General features: G+C 34.0%; 1 protein-coding gene across 1 annotated transcript in view; it reads right to left on the bottom strand.

The window, feature by feature from the left end:
- The window catches only part of drd (drop dead), a 37,603-nt gene extending 17,623 nt beyond the window's left edge, over positions 1-19,980 (bottom strand). The window contains exons 1-2 of the mRNA XM_073086114.1: positions 19,381-19,980; positions 12,198-12,406 (exon numbers count right to left, since the gene is read on the bottom strand). Coding sequence (XP_072942215.1) covers positions 12,198-12,406; positions 19,381-19,678 — 507 coding nt within the window. The 5' untranslated portion in view covers positions 19,679-19,980. The remainder of the gene's footprint in view (positions 1-12,197; positions 12,407-19,380) is intronic.
- Positions 19,981-23,045: the final 3,065 nt, after the last annotated feature.

Genomic DNA, 23,045 nt, shown 5'->3' with positions numbered 1-23,045 from the left:
GGTACGTGTTCTGGTTTTAAAAAGTTTAAAATTCATAGTACGTTTTTGGTTTATTTAGAAAGGTTGATTTGATTAATAAATACTGGTAATGGTATAAGATGTAGGTATATTTCATTTTGTCGTAAGTACTTTTAAGTTAACTGTAAAACCTGTAAAAATAGGTGTTCTGTTTTATTATTGATTCACCACCGTCCACCATGATCCGCTTTTATGTAGTACGTATAGTTCGCGCCAAACTGCTAGTCCGCTCCGAATAAAGAAATGAATCGCGTCGCCACAGCAAATTGTATGACTACACCTGCTCGCATCAACTTCAGAGCGGACTAGCAGTTTGACGCGGAATGCACCTGTGTTATTAAAATAATTTCATGCAAAAATGTATTTTCGTTTATATGTGTTGATGTATTTTTAATATTCTTGCAAATGATTACATTACTGCCAGTTATTGTTTCATTACTATTATTAGAAATAATATAGATATCGTACTCGCAGTACTCGAGAGACCCTTACAATTCAGTAATTCAGCGAACTCTATTCAGCATTGTATTGAAAGAAAACATGTCGACCTAAATTATAGCGGGTATTCTTGAAAATCACGACAGAGGTGTTGCGGGCGATTGAACCTTCCAGAAATCTACATAGGCACGTGTTTGTTTTCAAAGATAACGTCGCAGGGCTGTCAACTGTCCCAGGGACGCTCCTTTGAATCAAAATTGACTATCAAGATAATCAAAATATTACGTTATTTTCATTTTATTTGGTGTTTAAACAATTTTCAAAGAAAAGCGAGCAACACAATGATTGTCCCATACAGGGGTGCGGCCAAAGAATCACCATAAATTAACTTGCGTCATATTTAATGAAAATATGTAGAATACACAGGTTATTTATATCTCTGATCGTTTTACATAGGCTTATGAATAAGCGTTATTATTATTTTCGTTTTAATAAGAAATTTGGCCTGATTGTCCCTAAAGTTCGTCAACCCTACCCGATCCTTTTTCGAAACAAAGCTGGAATAGGAGTCGCTAGCATTGTCTTGTCATCGAATGTCCGGCGATACCAATTCTTTGTGGCTCGAGTAAATTGTGCCCGTCTTGGTCAAGGGCTATTGTATTGCACAATAACAATTGTGATTCAAAATCAGCTCAGAGACCAAATAAGTTGACGGAGTATTCCTCACGGAATATTAAATAGGGAAGCAGCCTTGAGTTTTGCGTGAGCGAGATCTAGATGATACGATGCCGTTTTATTATTTAATCTTGTTATTAATCATTGTGCTGCTTTGTTCTTTCGTGGAAAATGATGAGACGTTTCCGTCGTATTTCATTGCTATGTATTTGTGTATTTACTACATGTTTTTCTATGTTTATTTAAATAGGCAGTTCTGTAGGGTTATTAAAATTCTAAAAGTATTTAGATTTTTCTTATATTGAATTAGCAATCGAGCTTGCAGTCTATATGATGGTAAGTGGTTACTACGGCACATGGACATCTTCATATGAGACATGGGTTCTACCTGAAGTCAGTTACATATGCGTTGAGGACTGAATTGCTCGCTTTATGTGTAAGCCAGCGAGCATCCACTCCACTGAAACTTATGTATAATAAAATTCATACCAATATAAAAATAATATAATCAAATATATAAAATTCTCATCTGAATGAGATAAGAGCTCTTTTGTCCGTTTTGTAAGCAACCATGAACGAAAATTAAATCGTTGTTTTTATACACATCGATCACGTTTCTCTTCGACCATTCTACCTAAGCTTGACCTTTCGCTGCTGCTACAAAGGAAAATTGGATTCATTTTGTAGACCATTCATCCCAAGAAATTCGGAGCGAGACCCTAGACAATTGGCCTAACGTCGCAGAATATAAAAAGTATGGACAAAGCATGTAAACTCATTTGCCACTTTGCTTCGTAACATTCGTAGCTGGTTGTGTTTAATATAATTAGTTTAACATAAAGATAAAATATTGATAAAAAAAACACTATAGTCGTCACAATTTAATAGGCCCGTTTTGACACATGCTATCCCAATGTCATTAATGTCTTAAACTAACTTTTTAGTAGGAAAATTACGACCACGTGACGATTAGAGCTTGCAGCTTCAAAGCATTCGGAAGAAACCATAATCGAGTAACTTTTAATAATCGAAACTTATAATTAGCAATAACTAATTATTTATCCCTTTTTCATTATAACAACAATAAAATAATCAAAACTTTGTTTCTTAGTGAATGATAAAACGAAAAAAAAAAATACAGTTTACGACCGTTGCTTTATTTAATCTTCTAAAAAGGATTAAATTTGTAAATCACACTAGAATTTATTTTCTTTTCTCCTTTTTATTGAATATTTAGATGATTTAGAAAAATACAGAATAAATATTCTGTTTACAAAATATTAAGTAATTTATAATATACGATGTGTGGTTGTAATCGATTTGTCGTAATAATTGGTTTCAAAATGGGCCTATTAAATTGTGACGACTATAATTCGCATTATATAATTGAAATCGCTGCACCATCGTGAAATTAAGCTGATCATTACATTTTCAAGCGGCTTAACACATAAATTGTTATCACTAATAATTTTCACTGCAATTAAATCTGTTTCAAATGAAAAGTAGCATTTAAATCAGCCAATATGGAGTTATGACGTCACAGACAAACACATAGATAGGTGTCAAACTTATTGATGTAGCATTCGTTTGCGTTTGACATTGCGCTACTTAATTCCCTATGACGACCCTTGTGGCGGCGATCATCATACCGGTCTGACGCGCAAAGGGTTCCGGGTTCGAACCCAGGCCAGATAGACATATGAATGATTAAGCACACGTAATCCTACCGTGAGTGTAGAAAGTTTATTCTATGTTCTTGAAACGGGGCTTAATTGTTTTTTATAATACTTCTGTTTTTTTTTTCAAAAGAGTATTTATGTGAATTATTTCAACTGAGCATTTGTGTAACATTGCTTAAAGTAAGTAGTTTAATTAAGTTCACTGTTTAGCTTTATTTTGTAATTAGTTGTCTTCTTAACACCGAATGTCGCTCACACAGTCCAATTTACCTCGAATATTTAGAAGCAGCTCACGTAGGTCTAAGATTGCATGTTTGTTAGAATTGGTTTAGCTGGACGCGCGGTGAGGTCATCTACCCCTATTTTGATTCTGTCAGCGATGTGAGCGGATTTTTTTGAAAACCATTTGAAAGAGGATGGTTGTTGCATACATACTCTTGTTTTGTTCTCCAACTTTGCACAAGTACTTTTAAGTGTCGGGGAAAGATTAATTGGTTCTTGCAACAGGATTGGGACCTTAGAGAAGAATCGTGTCACACTGGCGGATGATACAAAATATATCAAATATGTAATGGTAAGCGATACGTCACATAAGTTGCACGTAATCCAAAGTAATCTTTAAAATTGTTTACTTTAATTGTTGTCGATTTAATATAATTAAACTATTTTACATGATAAGGCATAGATATAAGATTTAAGTACATAGTACACAATATAGGAAAAATTGAACGAAATTGTGCTTGAACGAAATGAAATCTCAAAAACCATATTTTTGATACTTATGAGTTTGTGTGTATGTCCAAGTTTTGCAAACTGCTAACCATTCTATAACAATTCTGTGACTATAACAATATAACTGTGACTATAACAATTCTATAACAAGGCTGCTGAGAAAATAGTTACAAGTTATTGTATAATTTGGATAGCAGGATATGAATTCCTATTGTTATTCTTATTTTCCTCTTGTTATTTTATCGAATATAAAATGGCTTATTAATATAGGAATATGTAAAATAAACTTGTAAACCTTGACAGAAGTGCATTATTATATAAAATACTATTTGGTTAGTGACTCATTCATTGTATTGAAATTAAATACCCTAACAAGTTTATTTGGTTTCTGTTAGAATGCATTAGTTGTAAGTGATCATGTTACAAGTATTCATAAATAAAGATAAAGTGGTTGAAGCTATTTATTTCTTTTTCTATATGTGTACAGGGTATATGATTTTTGATATACATCATTCTATCATTGCGAGATACTGTTTTCCTTTCAAAATGAGAAGCGTCCGTCACGCTGGTCATGAGCATGTAGGTAGACTTTATATTGTAGTAGGTGTAGATAAGGGACCAGAATAGGGGACTTCTAGGGTTGCGGTCGCAAGAGAGGGATTCGAACCGCCTGTAGCAACCCCGGGAAGGGCGGCGGTGTTTGTGACGTCATACCGTCGTACACACCAGACGGTGTAGCGAGATTTTGCTACCTTGGCAGATCCCAGCGAGGGAACACGATTAGAGGATAACCCTGTGTGTCGCTCCCACGGTGCAGGGTACTTTTTGAAAGTTTCCTCTCGTAAACAACAATAAGTCAGACTTAATTCGCCTTTGCGAACTTCAGGAATATTTTTAAAGCAAGCTTTCTATATCTGTCTCAGTATTGTGTGGCCTATAGATGTTCACATGTTAACACGAGTACACAAACACCAAGACCCAGAATCAAAATTTAATCCCGGAACCCTATGTGTTAGATTGTTATGGCAACCAATGTACTATACAATCGTTACTATCTATTTATTCATTTTATTTATATGCGAGTCAGGCTGCGGCTAAATGCATATAATTTGCAGATAAATTATTTTCGATGTGATTCAACAGTTAACAATATAAAAGGCCAATTGGTCAAATAAATTACGTAATAAAAATCATGAGTATATTATTGTAATCCGATCATTGCACTAACATGCATTTTTGTAACAGCATGATAATTGAGTTGAATAAACTTTTGAACAGTCAGTAAATGCATATTGCGGAAAAATTTGTATATTTTCCTAACATACAATTACATTTTCAGATATGATTACTAATAGGAATTTTTGACAAGAACTTGGAAAAGTATAAAATTGATTGATTTCAGAAAGTTCTTTTTTATTCGCCATAGGTTATTTAATAGCTCTTAATAATCAATGTACTTATTAATGTTTTGTCTACCAAACATAGAAATTTGACTATTTCTGGCTACTGGTAAAAAAAAAAAAATGGAAAGATCGATTATTGATAACGGATGCAAGATAAGTTACCTTGAAACTTATAGTTCCGTCACCAATATTCATTCAAGACACTTGACGTCATCGAAAACCTAATATGACATGACATTTATAACGCACGTTGGGACTATCAATTGAATTAATAGTACATTAGAACAAATTCAGACATCCAAAGAAGGCTTCGACACGTCAATTTTTAGTACCCGTGGCCATAAACCGACGTTGCTATGATACAAAGACATTATTCAATAAATCATTCAATAATTACAGGATGGTAGAATCTTCTGTGGTTCGACTACTTCAGCACCCTTTCCGATCTCTGTCCGCCTACAACAACAGCGTTAAGTGCTTTTGTATTCTGGTTTGAAGGTAAGGAAGGCATAGGTATTCTAGGCGTTCCAACATAGTTCTCAAGGGTAAACTGTTGCCAACCTTAGATATGAATCCAATATATGATTACAAATTTATTTATTTATTTATAATATAAGAGTAGCAGATGAGCATGCAGTCCACCTGATGGTAAGTGGCTACTGCCGCCCATGGACATCTGTAATCAACCTCAGATAGGATTAGATATTCCTACCCGAGGTTGGCAACAGATGCGCCGCTACCCCTGAGGACTAAGCTGGAACGCCTCGGAAAAGTCTGTCTCCCTTACCACACCCTTCAAACCGGAACAAAGCAGCGCCTAACACAGCTGTTATTAGGTAGAAATAGGTGTGGCGGTGGTGCCGCCGGAGTCGAACCACAAAGGGTTCTACCACCTTCAAAACAAACATATACATTAAATAAACATTTATAAAAACAATCGCACCAATCTTTATCTAATGTGAGTGGCAATATTTAGGGTAAAGGAATTGGTTCAGATACGACCGGCATCTTTTATTGTCAATAAACTTGAGAAAAAAATGTAAACTGTGTAGTTGTAAAATAACGTTCTGTTAAAATAGAATTATGCTTCATTTACACTAAATATTTCTAACTTGAATATACTTTACATTTATTATGCTTAATTATTTCAAAGTGTTAATTTTTTGAGTAATTGTTATTCTGTATGTCTTAATTAATTTTACGTATGTGCAAAATATTGTTGTGCTAATTTATTCAACTATTTATAATGACTGATAAATGTTTTATTTTAGGCAATTACGCATTTAGTTTCAAAATAACATTTGCTATTTAATATATCCGATGTTACATACGTTCATGAATAATTTAATGCATTGACATTGACTTTAATTCTTAGTTTGTTAATAAGTTTTTAATTTTTTTTTACATACAAATATTTAAAATTAGATTTATTTTTATGAAGATTATCAGAATTAAAAATCAAAAGAACAGTGTTCTACACATAAAAAATAAATAAATTATAAGCTATGCACCAGTCATCCTTTCTCTTAATGTTAGTGGCATTTAAAAAACTGGCATATTTAATTTTCTTGCTGCATTGTAAGTATTTCGCGTTTATTCTTTTGACATTTAATGTTTATTTTTTAGTTTGTTTTTATGAAATTTCATCAGTATTATATAATCTGACGGAAATATTTAAATGAATGAGCGGTTTATGATACGTACATTTTAATTATTATGAGTACCTACCTACCTAAAATATGTACAATGTAATTTAATTTTTGCGTTTGCGTAAATCAAAAAAACGTTATCACATAATAACGGTTCTTAGATTTCGTTTACAATATAGTAAAAATTGCTGCATATAATAATGTGTTACATTTGTATTTATTTCCGTCGTACTATGAAGTGCGTTAAGCCTTAGCGTGTGAATTCACGAGACAATGAAAAGTTATTATCTTTTCTTAAAGGCGGGCCTATTACATGATATTAAGCACATAGGTAACACTTGTATAATATGTTAATCCACCATCAACGGATTATTGCTGGGATCATTTATTCTCTTACAGTAAGAAAATTTTAGGTCGTTGTTTACTACGGCGACCTCGAATAGTTTGATTGGTATGTCTGAAAATCATTTGTACCCCTTTTTCAATATGGCGTTTAAGCCATTTAATGGCTTCCTTCAATTACAAGGCGGTGAGATATCTATAGTTATCTATGGCCAAAGATCAACAATTGTAATATTTCCATGGACTGTTTAGTTTCATTGTATCACGGACTAATTTCTCATGCTGTCACATCCTTTAGGTAATGAACACTTTTATAAACCGATCATTTACGATTGTTAGTGTAACGAGGTGGCTTAACACAATCATTTGTAGTTAAATTTGTAAGGTTTTAACGATTAACCTCCGTTTAAAAGTCGTGAACTGGCATTTTTACGATATTCGACCTTTTGGCCTTTCAAAAAATGTATGTTTACTTGACACACTTGCACCCAACGTCTTCAACAATACATCGAAACTGCTATTATAACTATGATGGAAATTATTTTGTTTTTCCATAAAGACGAAAGATTTTTGAAGTGGAGATAACTATAATAAGTATAATAATTCGCGTTCACGTGACCGATATGCTTAAGTACGTACACAGTAAAATAACAATATATATGTAGTTATCAGATAACGCTACATTAATACCGTCCGTGTATCAATTTTAAATATGTAATAATAAATAATAAATAAAAATAAAAAAACCTTTTATTTCTTACTAAACCTACTTACAAGGAAATGTATATAAACTATTCATAACTTTTATATAAAAAAATATAATGCATTTAATTTAACTTTTGTGACTAATCTAAGTAAGAACCCCCCGCTATCCGGAGGTAAAGGCCTCCTCTAGTGATTTCCACTTATTCTTATCTTTGCTGTATTCATCCACTGCTTACCAACCACCTGTATTATGTCGTCTGCCCACCTGGTTGTTGGTTGTTGGTGTGTAAATATGTAATACAAACCGATTAATCATAATCAATTATTAAACACTATTAACATAAATTAAAATTAGATATGTTTATGTTTTTTTTCTACAATTTTTATCGAATCTCAAATAAACGAAATCGTAAGTAAAAGCTTGGAAACGATTGTGATACTAAAACCTGATAATCTGGGCCAACCAGATGCAATACTCGTTTGTCTGCTGTGTGCGGAGGTCGCAAGGTCGACTTGGGAACTGTTCACACTTACTTATTTGGAATCGGAAGTTTTATTGTACGGTTGTTATCATCACCATCGGCACCATTGTCACACTATTTCTGCCTAATAACAGCAGCTGCAGTGGCAAGCGCTGCTGTGTTCTGATTTGAAGGGTTTGGTAAGGGAGACATACTTTTCCGGGGCATTCCAGCTTGGTCCTCAGGGGGTGGCCTCACATCTGTGGCCGACCTCAGGTAGGAATCCAATCTTATCTGGGGTTGATTACAGATGCTTATGGGCGGCAGTAGCCTCTTACCAACAGGTGGATTGCATGCGAATTCGAAATAAATATCTATCGAATATTGAATCGTAAATTAATCTAATATAAATTTCGTATAACATAAAAAGGGGCGGATAACTAAAACACATATACAAATGAATCTGAAATCGATATAATACTTTTAATATACCTGTATCCAGGTGCAAAATTTCATACCCGTAACATCCCTACTTTGTTCTTAATATTATTTAGAGCGTGTTAATATGGGCATTCACGTAAATTGTAATTTTTGTAATAAAAATCCAAAATTGCAACTGGCATTAAAAGTGAAATTAACAACATCACTTCATAATTAATTTTGACATAACAGTGTTATTTGTAAATATATTTTTTCCTTATTTAATGTATGAGACCATAAGCATATTTCTACTGTGCCATAAGTATGAATTAAAACTTATCATTCCAATTTTTTTTACCTACCTGAATTTGAAAACCTTTGATTGTAACAACGACATAGGAACTTTATTTATGATATAAGAGATATAACAGTAGATAATAGTTAACGAATCATTAATAACATTCTTTCGTCACTTAAAAAATCTATTTTTTTTATAATATAGGACTCATGGACATCTGTAATCAACCCCAGATAGGATTTGATATTCCTACCTGAGGTCGGCCACAGATGCGCCGCTACTCCTGAGGACTAAGCTGGAACGCCTCGGAAAAATATTTCTCCATACCACACCCTTCAAACCAGAACATAGCAGCGTTTAACACGGCTGTTATGAGGCAGAAATAGGTGTGGCAGTGGTGCCGCCGGAGTCTCATTGCTTAATTGTAACATTTGCATCTTTGGTTAAACCACGGGTCTGCTGTTAAACCAAAGCTGAACTCACAAAAAATCATGTCAATTAGTTAAGTCAAATTCGCTCACCATATTCAATATATGTCAGAGATTCTTATAAGGATTATGTATGCATGTTACATATCTGTTATATGTGTTGCTGTTTGCATCAATAATGGATCTTTTTATTATCATAGTGATACTATAAATCATTGTAATGTAGCATATAATCACATAATTATATGCAAAACATAACGTACATATAAGGAATTAAAACTATCATCTATAATGACAGACTTAATAAATTCTTCCGTAAAATATAACAGTACAATATGCATATGTATTACCTATGTATGTAGATGATATAAATTAGAATAATATAAAGGTACCTCAGGAAAAAAACACAAATATATAATGAAATGTATTAAAAACACATCATAATAGGGTATTTCGCTTTGAAAGGTGTGGTAAGGAAGATATGAGCCTTTCCAACTTAGTTCTCAAGGGAGCATAGTATTTGTGTCCAAGCTATCCAGAAAAAAACTTTATTTAGATGTTCGCCTAGCCGGGGATCAAACCCGGAACCGTTTACGTATCTGACGCTAATATTGCTAAAGTTTTGGTCTGTTTCGGGTTTAGGTCAGTGTCATGTAGTGAAATGTAGTAAGTACTCACAAAGCCACAAAAGACAAGTCTACGTTTTTGGAAGTGTCGTTAAAACCTGTTGTATTGAGTTTACAACGTGATTTGTAATCAATAAGATTGCATAAGTTTTAAGGTTCGGTACGAAAAAATAACAAAAAATGGAATCCTTATTACATGCATAGGACATATGTGACTGTCACACCCAAAACAAAGCTATATGACGTACACAATTGCATTTTCAATTAAGGAATCGCTTTTGAGGGCAAAATGAAAAATTCAACTGGAATCCAGCACACAGAAACACTTTAGGCAGAAACAGAAGGGGCGGTGGTGTCTCCGAAGCCTTTTACATGAACATTATTCAACAGCTGACTTACACACCCCGTAACGGTAATGTAGCCGAGGTATTAAGTGCAGAAATCTTAAACATAGGTCATGGCCGGATTCCTGACCTGCGTTAATGCATGATACACGCTTGCATCACCGTGTCGACACAGAATGCATTCCGAAATGATCTTTCGAAGTGAACTAGATGAAATTAATACTTTTTTATTTTATTATTTAGTGTCATGGTCATATCGAGAATATTGGGCCTTACTCATACATCATTAGCTAAAGTTATTTAGATAGACAGTATTCCATGAAAATTGCACGGATTTTAACATGAAGAGATCACTAGGCTTTGGACAAGTTTATCCCTGTAGTTCCGGGACAACAATAGGGCTACGGTATCCCCTGCCTGTCGTAAGAGGTGACTAAAAGGGGGCTTCTGGGGTCGTGGGTGGCAAGAGTGGGAGCTCGAACCGCCCGGCCAACGGCCCCGGGAAGGACGGCGGTATGTGTGGTCGCATGCCGTCGTACGCACCAGACGGTGCGGCGAGCGTTAAGCTCACCTGGGTGGAGCCCGACGGGGCAACGCGCTAAGAGGACTCCGGTTGCGTTCCTTTGGAGATCTCGGAGTCCTCTACGTAGCGCCGAGAACGGCCACCGTGGGGTTTTAGTGTGGTAAGAGTCCCACATAACCCTGTGTCGCTCCCACAGCATCGGGTACCTTTTAAAGGATTTCCCCTCGTGACCAAAAAAAAAAGGCTTTGGACAGTTAGTACGGATGAGTGCTATTAGCGTACCCGTGGTCCCGACAAAGCGCGTTCTGAGGAACACCGTGGGGTTTTAGCCGGTAAGAGTCCGGCATATCCTCTCGACTGCCCCCGCAGCTGAGAGGAACCCATGAAGGGTTTCCCCACGAAAAAAAGGCTTTGGACAAGTTGTTTTCTTCTATATGGACATCTTTAGATTCTTTAGTTATATGGAATAAATGTAATGGAAAAGCATATGCCATAGGTGTAGATTATATATGATATGACCACAAATTTATGTGGCTAATAGCCATCGACGTCTTTAATAAAGATCTGTAATAAAGAAAAAATTGAGTCCTTGTCCATACAATGTGAATGTTAAGAAAATGGAACATAAACAAAATGGAATATATGGAGCTGGAGGTATTTAATAACGCACAGTTTTATTTGGCAAATAAGATTCGAAGATTTTTTAGCCAACGTTTGTGTAAACCCCATTCCTTTCTCCGAATATTAATTTACGAGTAGAAAGCCTTATTCCAAGTGAAATTGATTACAGACATATGTTATACTTGTAAGATATCTTCGCCTAACAGTAAATATAATATATTGAATTACGTTATATCCCGAATAAGGTTCAAGAACAAGTATTTTGGGAAGAAAACAAAAAGTAATTCGTAAAGAATCACGAACAAACAATAATGATATTTGTAGGAAGGAGGAAAAATGGGAAATCTTTCTCATACTTATAACCAGATTACTTTATGATAAGGAATACTCTACTATATATGTTTATACAAGTATTATGTAAGTGGCAGTGACTGCTCCGCCTAGCTTTGTGATTCCTTATGTTAATACGTCCCCTCATATGCTTTTAAATAGAACAAGGCAGTGCTACAAAAGTAATAGAAGGTAGAAGTTACTAATTAGAGACTCTAAAGACTAAGTTCAACTTAAGAAAAAATAAATAAAAACTTTTTGGTTACTTATATCTGTGATGTGATTGTGAGCGGTTTATAATGACTGTCTTCATTAATATTTTCATTAGACCAAGGATAGATTTTAGATAGAAAATATAAGTTTGTAATATGAAGTAATAGTAAACCTTGGTAAACACATAAAACTGCACATTAACACTCTTTGATGCAAATAAAATGTATTTCAAAGTCACACGAAACTGATTGTAGATCTGGGATTGCAAAATAAATTCTAAGATTCTACTTACATCAGTGACATTGCTTCTAATGTAGTGTCCGCTGTGTATCAAGTAGTCCAAATGTTCGTGTCCAACATCGCCAAGATTTATTTGGAGCGATGCCAAGCAGTACTTTCCTCTGACTGCGCCATCGATTCCCAAACATTCGTCGAAGTCACCGTACTGATTCGCGTTACCGCTGAGTATACCTGCTGGTGGTTTCGCCGTTGCATCGAACACTGGAACAAACATCACAAATATTTGCAATGTGGCTAACAAACTGGGTTTATGACTAAGTTTGGACCAATTTAATCCAAAGTTGCTTTATTGTCTCGCAGTACAATACCGAATGACGTAACAAAAGCGCTTTCAGCAGATTACAGGTCAATCTTGTTTACGAACTACAGACGACGGCGAAGTTCCGTGGTGTGATTTATGTACGGAACAAATGGAGAACATAAAAGTTAGCTTACGGAAAATGAATAATATTTTTAGCGCTGTCATAAAATTAATTTACTAAAATGTCTTAAGGGAAAGGGATTTTCGTTACATGTACTTAACGGTCTATTAATGAAATGGTTTAAAGTTGTTAGATATTTTTTTCATATCGTGAGAGCTAATGATAGCTATGAAAAAGAATAAAAAGATTTTATCCGACTGCGTTAAATGGATGTTTCCGCAATTTTTTTCGCTTATTTCGTTCAATAAAACATATATCAGATTGGAAACTTCCGTCTTTGGTTTTAAGATACTAAGTAGATAAGAAATGATCTTTACATTTCTCATGGCATATCCGTTCAATTGGACATTTAATGAAAAGGTTACGGCCAAATTCGGTACTAGTTCACGGCGAGATTTAATGTCATTTGCTTCCATTGAACCTTGTTATGTCAAAAGTCTGGCGAAATGACAGTGAGTGGGGAATGCGAATGCGCCCGCGTACGGGGTTGACATTGGCGTGACTGGAATCCAGCGCTCAGCGCTGTGCGTTGAATCACAATACACTTTGAGATGGACTGGGACTTCGCTGTGCATGATTATCGTACGTTTTGATAATAGGTGACATTCGGTGGAATATTCTACTCTTTTGGTAACTACAGTGCTTAGATCGTAAAATTCTAGTTTTATTTAAGAATAAAAATATTGTACTTTATTTATTAAAAAAAAAGTACACATTAGTACAAACAAACATTAGTTTAATTAAAACTACAGTAGAAAGGGTTGCTTATTTCAAAATAAAATTTATAGTGGACAAAATGGAAAAACTAGGGCTGACTAGTCTAAGGTTCTTAATACGTATATCCGTGTTAGTTAGAAATATGTACGTAAGTCAACAGATTTTTCAGTGATTGTGTTTAAGATGTTTTTAAAGAAGGCCTCATCGCGCAATATGACATTGATCATTTGGCACATACGCCAAATAATATGTCCTTAGGCCTAGTTACATAGGTTCTAATCTGTGTATATACGATATGTTTTATTATTATCAGAAATAATAATCAGTAAAGGCAAAATTCGAAAATATATGCCTTATAATGGATGATAAAAGATTTAAGGTCAATAGGAGTATATTAGGTAATCAATTTTATTTTCGATCTATTATCTATGGGTAACTAAAAAAATATAATAAAAGGTAGCAAAACCAATAAGTATTAATTTAAAAAACGAATTTATATTTTGGTAACGTGCAAGTAAAACTGACAACTGAAACTGGCAGTGATTTGGAAATTCAAATGACGGATGCGTCAATGATAATGTTATGCTAATGCAGTTATTTTGTAAATAAAGTGTCATCTAACTTCAAAAATACTTTATTTAATGTTCTTACGAAAATAGTAATAATACACACTAACGTTTTTTTTAAATGAAAGTGATTAATAGATTCATGGTTGCACTATGTCTCCACATCCATTGTATAAACGGATAACTCAATAAAAAACAAAAAAAACAAGAAATTTTGTATGTGAATCGACATACAACAATATATAAAGTGATTCCATAGATTCAAGAGGCCCTACTCTTCTATCCAAAAAAAAAAAAACACGACCAACCAGCCCAACCCAACCCAAACCACACACAACATAACCCAAAAAAAAAAACAACCAATTTTGTATGTGCATACAACAATATATTAAGTGATCCTAAAGAGTCAAGAGTAGGACAGTAATGAGTTTCTGTCCATCATTCCATACTAACAGATTTACTATGATAACAAATTTTAAACGAAACATCAATAATATCATATAAAAGAAAATAACTGTTTAAAAAAATAGCCTATTCCACTCCCACAATTAAGACGAGTCCGACAACACCTTCTATATAAAAATCCGTCGATCCGATTTTTATGTAGGGCGTGCCAAAGAATATAACATGAGTACATACAAACATACATACGTACATATATAATATTACGCTCGAAAAGCATTATCGGAGGATAATCGGGAGGACAGTCGGGTAAAAACTGTATGAACGGACAGCCAAGTTTTCTATTTAGCATACTAAAGAGGAAGTTAAAAAAATAACACAAATGAAATTACACGTCATATTAAATGGTAAAGTTAATGATAAATTTGAACTTTTTGCGTAATTTTAGTTGACCTCAGTCTCGATAATTATTAATTATAATTGATATAAGAAAGGTTCTTCCGTTATCCTCTATTTATAAGCCAAACGCAAATACAATATGTTTTCTTTAAACATAATAACTTTTCCATTTATTATTTAGTCTTTGGAGGTGCAATGCTAGACTAGGCCTCCTCTAATGGAGCTCCCATTAGATTTTAAGTGGTCCTAAGTCTTTAAGAGCCCAACAAACTACAGTTTTTATTAGGTGATAGTTTTGTTGGGCCTATAATTACTATGAACAAGTATTAAAGTGTGCGTATTGCAACGATTTGGAATCGGTCGATTCTGAATTTTTTTACTGTCTTGTCATTTAGTTAGGGGCTGGCCTGTGCTTCCACGTGCCTCGCACAGGCGTGGTTGTTCGAGAATGTTACTTCTTTCAACCGTTGTCGGGTTTATGTCTTATCATGCTCACCTCTAAACATTTACTAACATTATAAATGCAAAATCCTATTTTCGGAGCTTTGTGACGCATTGGGATTAATAAATTAACTTGACGATATGCAGGCCTTCTATTAAAGAAAAAGTCAGTAGGTATGTCTCAGTATTTGTGACATAATAATTAACAAGAGTTTAACAACATATCTTAAGATTATTTTGATTAACTGTTGCGCTAGTTGTGTAGAGAGACCATTGTAAAAAACCAGAGGGCAAGAGATAAGATAACCTACACAGTATTTTGGGGGCGGCAAAATTTCATAAATTATATATTAATTAGCTTATTTTATATTTCTTAGAGGAATACTTTTGCCCGGGCGGCACTTTTAGGGGTGGCAAATATATGCAATGTCTTATTATTTGCCGACCTTTTCCTTAGCCCTGGCACCACTGTCCATTACTAGTCACAATAATTAATAAAATGTTACCTAAGGCAAGAATTACAGATGGAGCTGCGAGTGAAGCTTGTATGCTAATGCTTTTATACGTAATAACAAAGCAACCTTATCAACAGTTAAACTTTGTGCGTTCATGCGTAATGCGACACGCGAAACAGTCAGCAGTTAAATAAAGTCAACGACCTTAATTATTGTCATCTTCAAATGTGAATACTTATTACGACCTCTTTGACTTTATGAAATTGTAGGCAACAATTAAGTGTCTAGTTTAATGAAGATGTTTCGAATTATATTGTATTTTTAAACTTATTTTATTGTTTTAGCTGAAAAATATTTAATTATTTTCTAGATATACGTTATATTAATGAAATTAGTATATACACTTTGTGGTTAGCTGATTTATTAAAGTAAAAATTAATTTTATATGAAATTGGGTGCTATATGAGGTAGATTGCAGATAGACATGTGCGGATCAATAGACTGTAGGCTCGTTCGCTTTACTTAAAAACTGTATTGCAATTAATACACTAAAGTCTATATAAATATCAATTTCATAAGTTTTATTATGTTAATTCTATTTAATTTTCTAGTTAAGTTTCCAGGGTACTAATTTTCGGAAACTTACTAAATGGTCACCTAAAACTCGTTTGAGAAATTTTGTTATTTTACCTACGGGTTTAAGATGTGGATTGTCTCTCAGTCAATGTTCCTTTTATTGACACTGTTTTAAATATTATTATAAGTGTATACGTATTCTGAGAATTACAACATCAGCGCATTACAGAGGTTATTGTCACTAATAAGGAAATGTAGCGAAGGCATTATATTTGACTTACTCGACAGTTTTGTTATGCCTTTGGTGTTGCTATGTACAAAACAAAAGCAGGTTGATCCTTCGGTTAATCAACCCGCACGAGGATGGGGCGGCACAGTATATGATTTTTAATAAAGCGGTAGAAAAGGTGGTAGAACCGTATGTGGTTCGACCCCGGCGGCACCACCGCCACACCTATTTCTACCTAATAACAGCAGTATTAGGCGCTGCTGTGTTCCGGTTTTAAGAGTGTGGTAAGGGAGACAGACTTTTCCGAGGTGTTCCAGCTTAGTCCTCAGGGGTAGCGGCGCATCTGTGGCCGACCTTAGGTAATCCTATCTGGGGATAATTACAGATGTCCATGGGCGGCAGTAGCCACTTACCATCAGGTGGACTGCATGCTCGTCTGCTACTCCTATATTATAAAAAAATGGTATGGTAACCCACATGGCCTTATGCAATCAACCCCAGATAAGATTGAAGTTCTACCTGATATCAGCCATTGCTAGTGCTACTTCTGAGAATTAAATTGGAAACCCACATTATCACACCCTTTAAACCAGAAAGTGCTTAAACGTTATTGTTATTAGGCAAATAGGTAGTGCGATGGTGCAGCCGGAGTCGAACCACGACAGGTTCTATCCCCTTTTATCTATAGTAACTTAACTAATTAAAATACACGAAACGGACACATACTTAATGCAAATGTAAATCATGCCGAATTATACAAAGCATTTTGTGTATCCTAGATGAGTCGTTAGTTGTTATGACATATTTCTTATTATTAAATACGTGGAAAGAAAAATGCATCATGGTCATTAAGATGCATATATAACTGGTAATCCCAAAAATGGTTGACATTTACAACCCACTGGATTTTAGTTGATATCATTTAAGGCGTAGTTTCAAAAAAATAATGCAACTGTTTTACATAGATTAGTAAAGATTACTCACTCCTAACAAGAAAATGTACCCAGTTTTGAGAATTGAAGTAGTTGCGTAACAAAGTTTTGCCTCGTCTCCGTGCTAAAATGTCCCTAAAATATTTGAAATTATTATTATAAATTATTTATTTATTGTGTAAATTACGCAGTATTAATTATTTATTCGTAAATTTTCTCTAAAAATGTTTTTATTTGTCAAGAATTCAAAAAAAGAACTTACTATAACAGGGGTTCCCAATCTTTTGTAACCCGCGGCGCAGTTACAAGTTCGATATTTTTTCACGGCGCCCTGTTCTAGCTAACTATTAGAAGAAGACAGTCGAAAGAAATAGGTACCCACAATAATAGTAGTTACGTTACAACGGTTACGTTTAAACGGAAAACAACAAGAAATACTTGAGAAAAAACAAAAATTAAATACGATAATTAATCAGTCAAATCAATGTGAATTAAAACGCATTGGCGTTTTGATTCACATTGATTTTATTTTATATTCAAATATTGATTTGTGGTGTACAATAATTAAGAGGATCAACTCACGGCGCCCCTCTTTACTTTCTACGGCGCACCAGGGCGCCGCGGCGCACACTTTGGGAACCCCTGTACTATAATAAGCTGTTTGTGGCTTCATTCAATTTCAAGGCGGCGAAGTATCTTTACTAATCTATGCTGTTTTAATAACTAAAAATATTTTTCTATTGTCCTCGCGAGTTAATAGCCAGTTTTAATGTATTTGCTAACATTTATTTGCATAAACGTAAACAGTTGCAGTTTTGTAATCCCAATCTGATGCAGTTTATCAAATACCCGAAATATCAGATGTTAACAAACCTTTCCAAATATATATCTTAAGGTCATATTAATAACGGCTTTTAAGATTTATGATAACTTTTGAACGATTTATATTTATGTATTTTATGTTGTGCAATTAAGTAATGAATATACTCATCACCTAATTAATAATAAGATAAGGTAATTATTATACTTTATGGTCATCTATAATCCACCTTACAACAAGTGACGATAGACCAAGTATATTTCGCATAGTACCTTTGGATGACCAAGTATGACTTACTTATAAGCACCATGGTGGTAGGGCAGGATAATGTAGAAGTCACAGCCGCATTCGAGGGAAGTTAATTAACATTAATAACTAATGAATAATCCAATAATTTAAGTCATTATCTAAAACTATTTTTGAATCATCATAAATTTTATAATTATTAAATATTTTATTATCTACAAAAAAGTTACGTTTTTACTATTATTTTTTAAGTACCATGTAGCTATTTTTAAAATGTTTTAAATTTTAATTTACGACTTAACTTATGTAAATTATTTATTTACGACAAAAAATCTTATTAATACCTAGTATTTTTCAATAACTAAAATAATATTATATAATTTCTGCACAGATAATATCAGAACTCACAGTGTATCTATAATAAGCTGCGCGGGCTTATTTTCTTGTCTAACCGGCCGGCGTTTTGTGCGGTATCTATATGAATCTCGCGAGATTACAATTAGATCATTGTTATTATTTAACTTGTAGACGTAATTAAGCCCTTGAAAATGCAGTGGTTGATAAGATAAGTAGAAAATTATTTAATTGTTTTCTAATTAATTACTTGGTGATTTAAAAAATATGTTATAAGTAATAGTTTTTGTAAGTATTGTTTATCAACGTTTTATCAGATACACTTTAGGCTTACTTTTATCTACATTTAAAAAAAATACCATTCGTTTCAAATTTTCACGTTTGTTAAAAATAAATATGTTCTTAATTGCTTGTAGTATTGTGTATTAATTAAATTCTCAATTTTAGCAATATCCCGGTTTTAGTTTAAATATAATATTTATTTTTCCTTTATTGTTTTTGGAATATATATATTTTTTGAATTAGTCGCTTGTTACTAGAAAATGGATAGGAACATTATGACATGAGAGTGACCTGATTTTATAATGTTATGCTATGAAAAAAGAAAAATATTTACTTTTCAGTGCCCACAATTCGAGGCGGTCCAGGCCGTCCAGGAAGAGCCTGGTCTCCCGGCGGCACTGCTCACTGGTCCCGTTGGTCGGCACCACGATCCTGGGGAAGCGATCCCACAAGTCCAGTATACTAACTTTCTCACTTTCAACATAACTGTCATTGTTCGCGGCGATTTTCAAAACGGTCCCGTTGAAGATACCCTCACTTAGGATGCTCTTGTCGGAGAGGGTGAGTTCGATGCAATCGCGGGCTGCGCAGGCGCCGATGAGTAAGAGGAGCACGCAAGCGCGCGTCGCCATGTTGTCACTCGCAATGATGCCGACTGCGCGCACCACCGGTATAAACTCACTAGACCCGCAGTGAAGCAAACTCACTTGCACTTGAACAATAACCCTATGCCACTGCCTTGCACGTCTTCGGACAATGGTGTTGTGAAATTCATACTATTTTACCTGCGTACCACTTCGTATCGACACGTCTTAATTTGCACATCATTTTTTAAATTTTAACACATTTAACGTTTATTTTTTATCTTGTACACCGCGGACATTTTCTGCAGTTCAGTATCGCTATACGACGTACGTTAAGGACGGACTGGTAATAAATACTTAATGAAATGCACTGAGGGTATCATGCCCAGTGAAAGTGATTTCGACCAATCAGAGGTCACATGTAACTATTTATTTTTTCGGATTGGTTAAGGACTTACAGTATTTGTCACCTGTAAGCCTTCTCCGTGAATACGAGTTTAGCCGAGTGTCATAATTACTCTATACTTAAATATTGAACGTGTACGGTTCAAATGACAGGTCAGGGTAATCTGACACGATATTTGAATCGGTCTCATACACTAATTCGCATTAAGTTGATACATTAATATTATGTAACATTTATAGGGATATAATGTATTATGTTACAGTGGACCATTTGTTGATATTTCTAAATTATATTCAAATCCCAACGACGAAAAACGTTCTATTTCTTTAGATAAGAATACACGCGCACATTTTATTACGATTTACAAAATTACAGAATACGTTTTTTTATATTTCAATTATTTTAGGATTTCAAAAGTATTTTTTTATAAAACAAAGTATATTTAATCTTTAGGATTTACAAATATTCATGTTAAGAACTATACAGGTTGACGCGTATCATTCAACTATTTGAAGTCAGTTACAAAGAATTATTAATTGTTCTGAGTTATCTTTAAAAAATAAAGTCGTGTTCTAATTAAAAGGGAATCAAAAGGTCGTTAGGATAAGACATCGGAATGCATCAAAGTGAATTTCTATATAGGTACTAGCTGACTCGGCAAACGTTGTGTTGCCATATAAATAAAAAAAAAATTAAGGGTGAACAACCTTTATCGCTTTGGGGCATAAAAAATAGGTAGTAGTGAACATGCATATAAAATTTGATGAAAATCGGTAAAGCCGTTTCGGAGGAGTACGGTAACTAACATTGTGACACGAGAATTTTATACGAGTACCTATATACCTAAGATATACTCGTATTAAATCACAAAAATGATATATGTAACTATATAGTAGGTACCTATAATATGATTCTCCCACGGAAAAATAAATTCCATTCTCAGCCAGGGAGACTAAAACTAGCCGATACCGGCAAAACTGCCATTTTATCTTTTTAAGGCTTTTGAACTAAGTCAAAATTTTGGTAGATCTGCTGTTTTATACGAAGTTTTATCTAAAGGCGGCAATGATGACTTAACATTGAGTGGGCAGTATGTTCACATGATAATATAAAAAAAATTGTATCTGTTAATGCTTCAAGTAAGAACATTATGTTGTTATAGAAAAGAAGAGTTGGCGTTTGTATGCCTGCGGCCAATGGTAATGAGTTAGTATGTACTTTATTGTACATACTTTTAATTACTGTTTGTATAAGTTAATGGCTGTGAAACAATTTGTATTTCTCTATCCTGTCACGTGTATGCGACATGACTAATTGACCTTTAAATCGATATTTAATTATTAAATGCAGGTAATTATGGATATATTGTTAGTCGGTTAAGTATTAGCGCACTTATTCAAAAGGAAAAGATTATGAATATGTAATTAAATAGTGATTTAATTAAGACACTAATTACTATAAAATCGACTAAAATCGATTTGTAACTAAATTAATTAATTACTTCAAAAATAATTAACTAATGACTGGTGCCTTGTAGGATTAAATATAAAATCATCAACAACCCATTACTGTCCCACTGCTGGGCACGGGTCTCCTCTCATAATAAGAAGGATTAGGCCTAATATAAAATAGTTGCAATAAAATCAGAATTTTAGTGTTTGTAGAATTTTTATAATAATTGTTAAGCCTATCGGCAGGATAACAAAGTCATTTTTATTATTTTTTTATGACTGGATAAACAGATGCACCAATTTTGATAGAACTTTCTGGGATTACCTACTACACCCTTCAAAACCAGAACAGCAGCGCTTAACACTGCTGTTATTAGGCAGAAATACGTGTAGCGGTGGTGTCGCCGGAGTCGAACTACAGAGGGTTTCACCGCCTTTAAATTATTATTATTTCAAGGACAAAAATAAAATAATGGCTATGATGATATAATAATAAGTCTTAAATTCCTCAGACGTAATCTCTTGAAAAACGTGAGATGTTTATTGAGATGAATCTTCCACGCTACTTTACATTTGCATACAAAAATATCAGATGAATCTCAGACTTTGTATGATTAGAGCTGCTTGGTTTCCTGTTTAACTTGTAATAATAGAATATTAGCGTTGTAATGCATTTATTTATGCATTTTATACGTTTAAAGGTTAAATGAAGGACAGAAATATTTATATTTTGTGGAAATTAAAATGGACAAGGCTGTGTAGTCCTTTTTACATGGGAAAACCCAGATTAACAAGATAACTCGAAGTAGTTAATATACACATACCCGTCAAATTAGGTACGCAGCAGATACACCGTTGTTATAATCGATAGACAAACTTCTGAATGACTTGACCCTAAAATACATATTCACCCAGTTTATTTTACGTACGTCCGTTACAAATAATTAATCTGCTCAATTTTTCCTTACTAAAGATCAAAATTTAACAATTATGAAGAAGTTAACGAGACGAATTTGAGAGACTAAAGAATGGTTTACAGCTATTCTAGCTACTTATGTTTTATTACTAAAACCACTATGTTTATATCCATGTTTATTATGTAAATCGATGTAAACCACTTATTAGTTCATACGTCCAATATCAATCAAGACCCTAAAATGTAATTAAGTTAAGGTCTTGTGCCACTTACTGGAAAGGGCAGACATCAGCTGGGCCAGTAGCAAAAAAGAATCTTCGTTGCATACGTCAAAAAATAAACTGAAAGTACAGTTACGAAGGGCTTTCAAAACAGCATGTTAGCTGTTCAACAAATAATTATAATTCATGCTTAATAGTAATCAGTCTTATAAGTAGGAATTTAAGAAAAAATAGTAAGAAACGTAGTTGGGATTAAATGGTTATTTTAAACGAAATTTCCTTTTGGGGTTCATGAATTTTGTCAATCTTTTGTTTCAGCTAAGCTTTATTGTGTTTGTGTGACGATCTGCCTGGTGGCGTGGTTCGTTTATTGGTTTCACACACAGCGGGTTTCGGATTCGATCCACGTTCCGTCAAACGT

This window comes from Epargyreus clarus, unplaced genomic scaffold (genome assembly GCF_041222505.1).
Source record: "Epargyreus clarus isolate Ecla_fem2 unplaced genomic scaffold, WU_Ecla_fem_2.2 ptg000023l, whole genome shotgun sequence".
Classification (NCBI taxonomy): Eukaryota; Metazoa; Arthropoda; class Insecta; order Lepidoptera; family Hesperiidae; genus Epargyreus; species Epargyreus clarus.
Note: the sequence above shows the minus strand (reverse complement) of the source record. Positions and strands in the feature narration are given on the sequence as shown.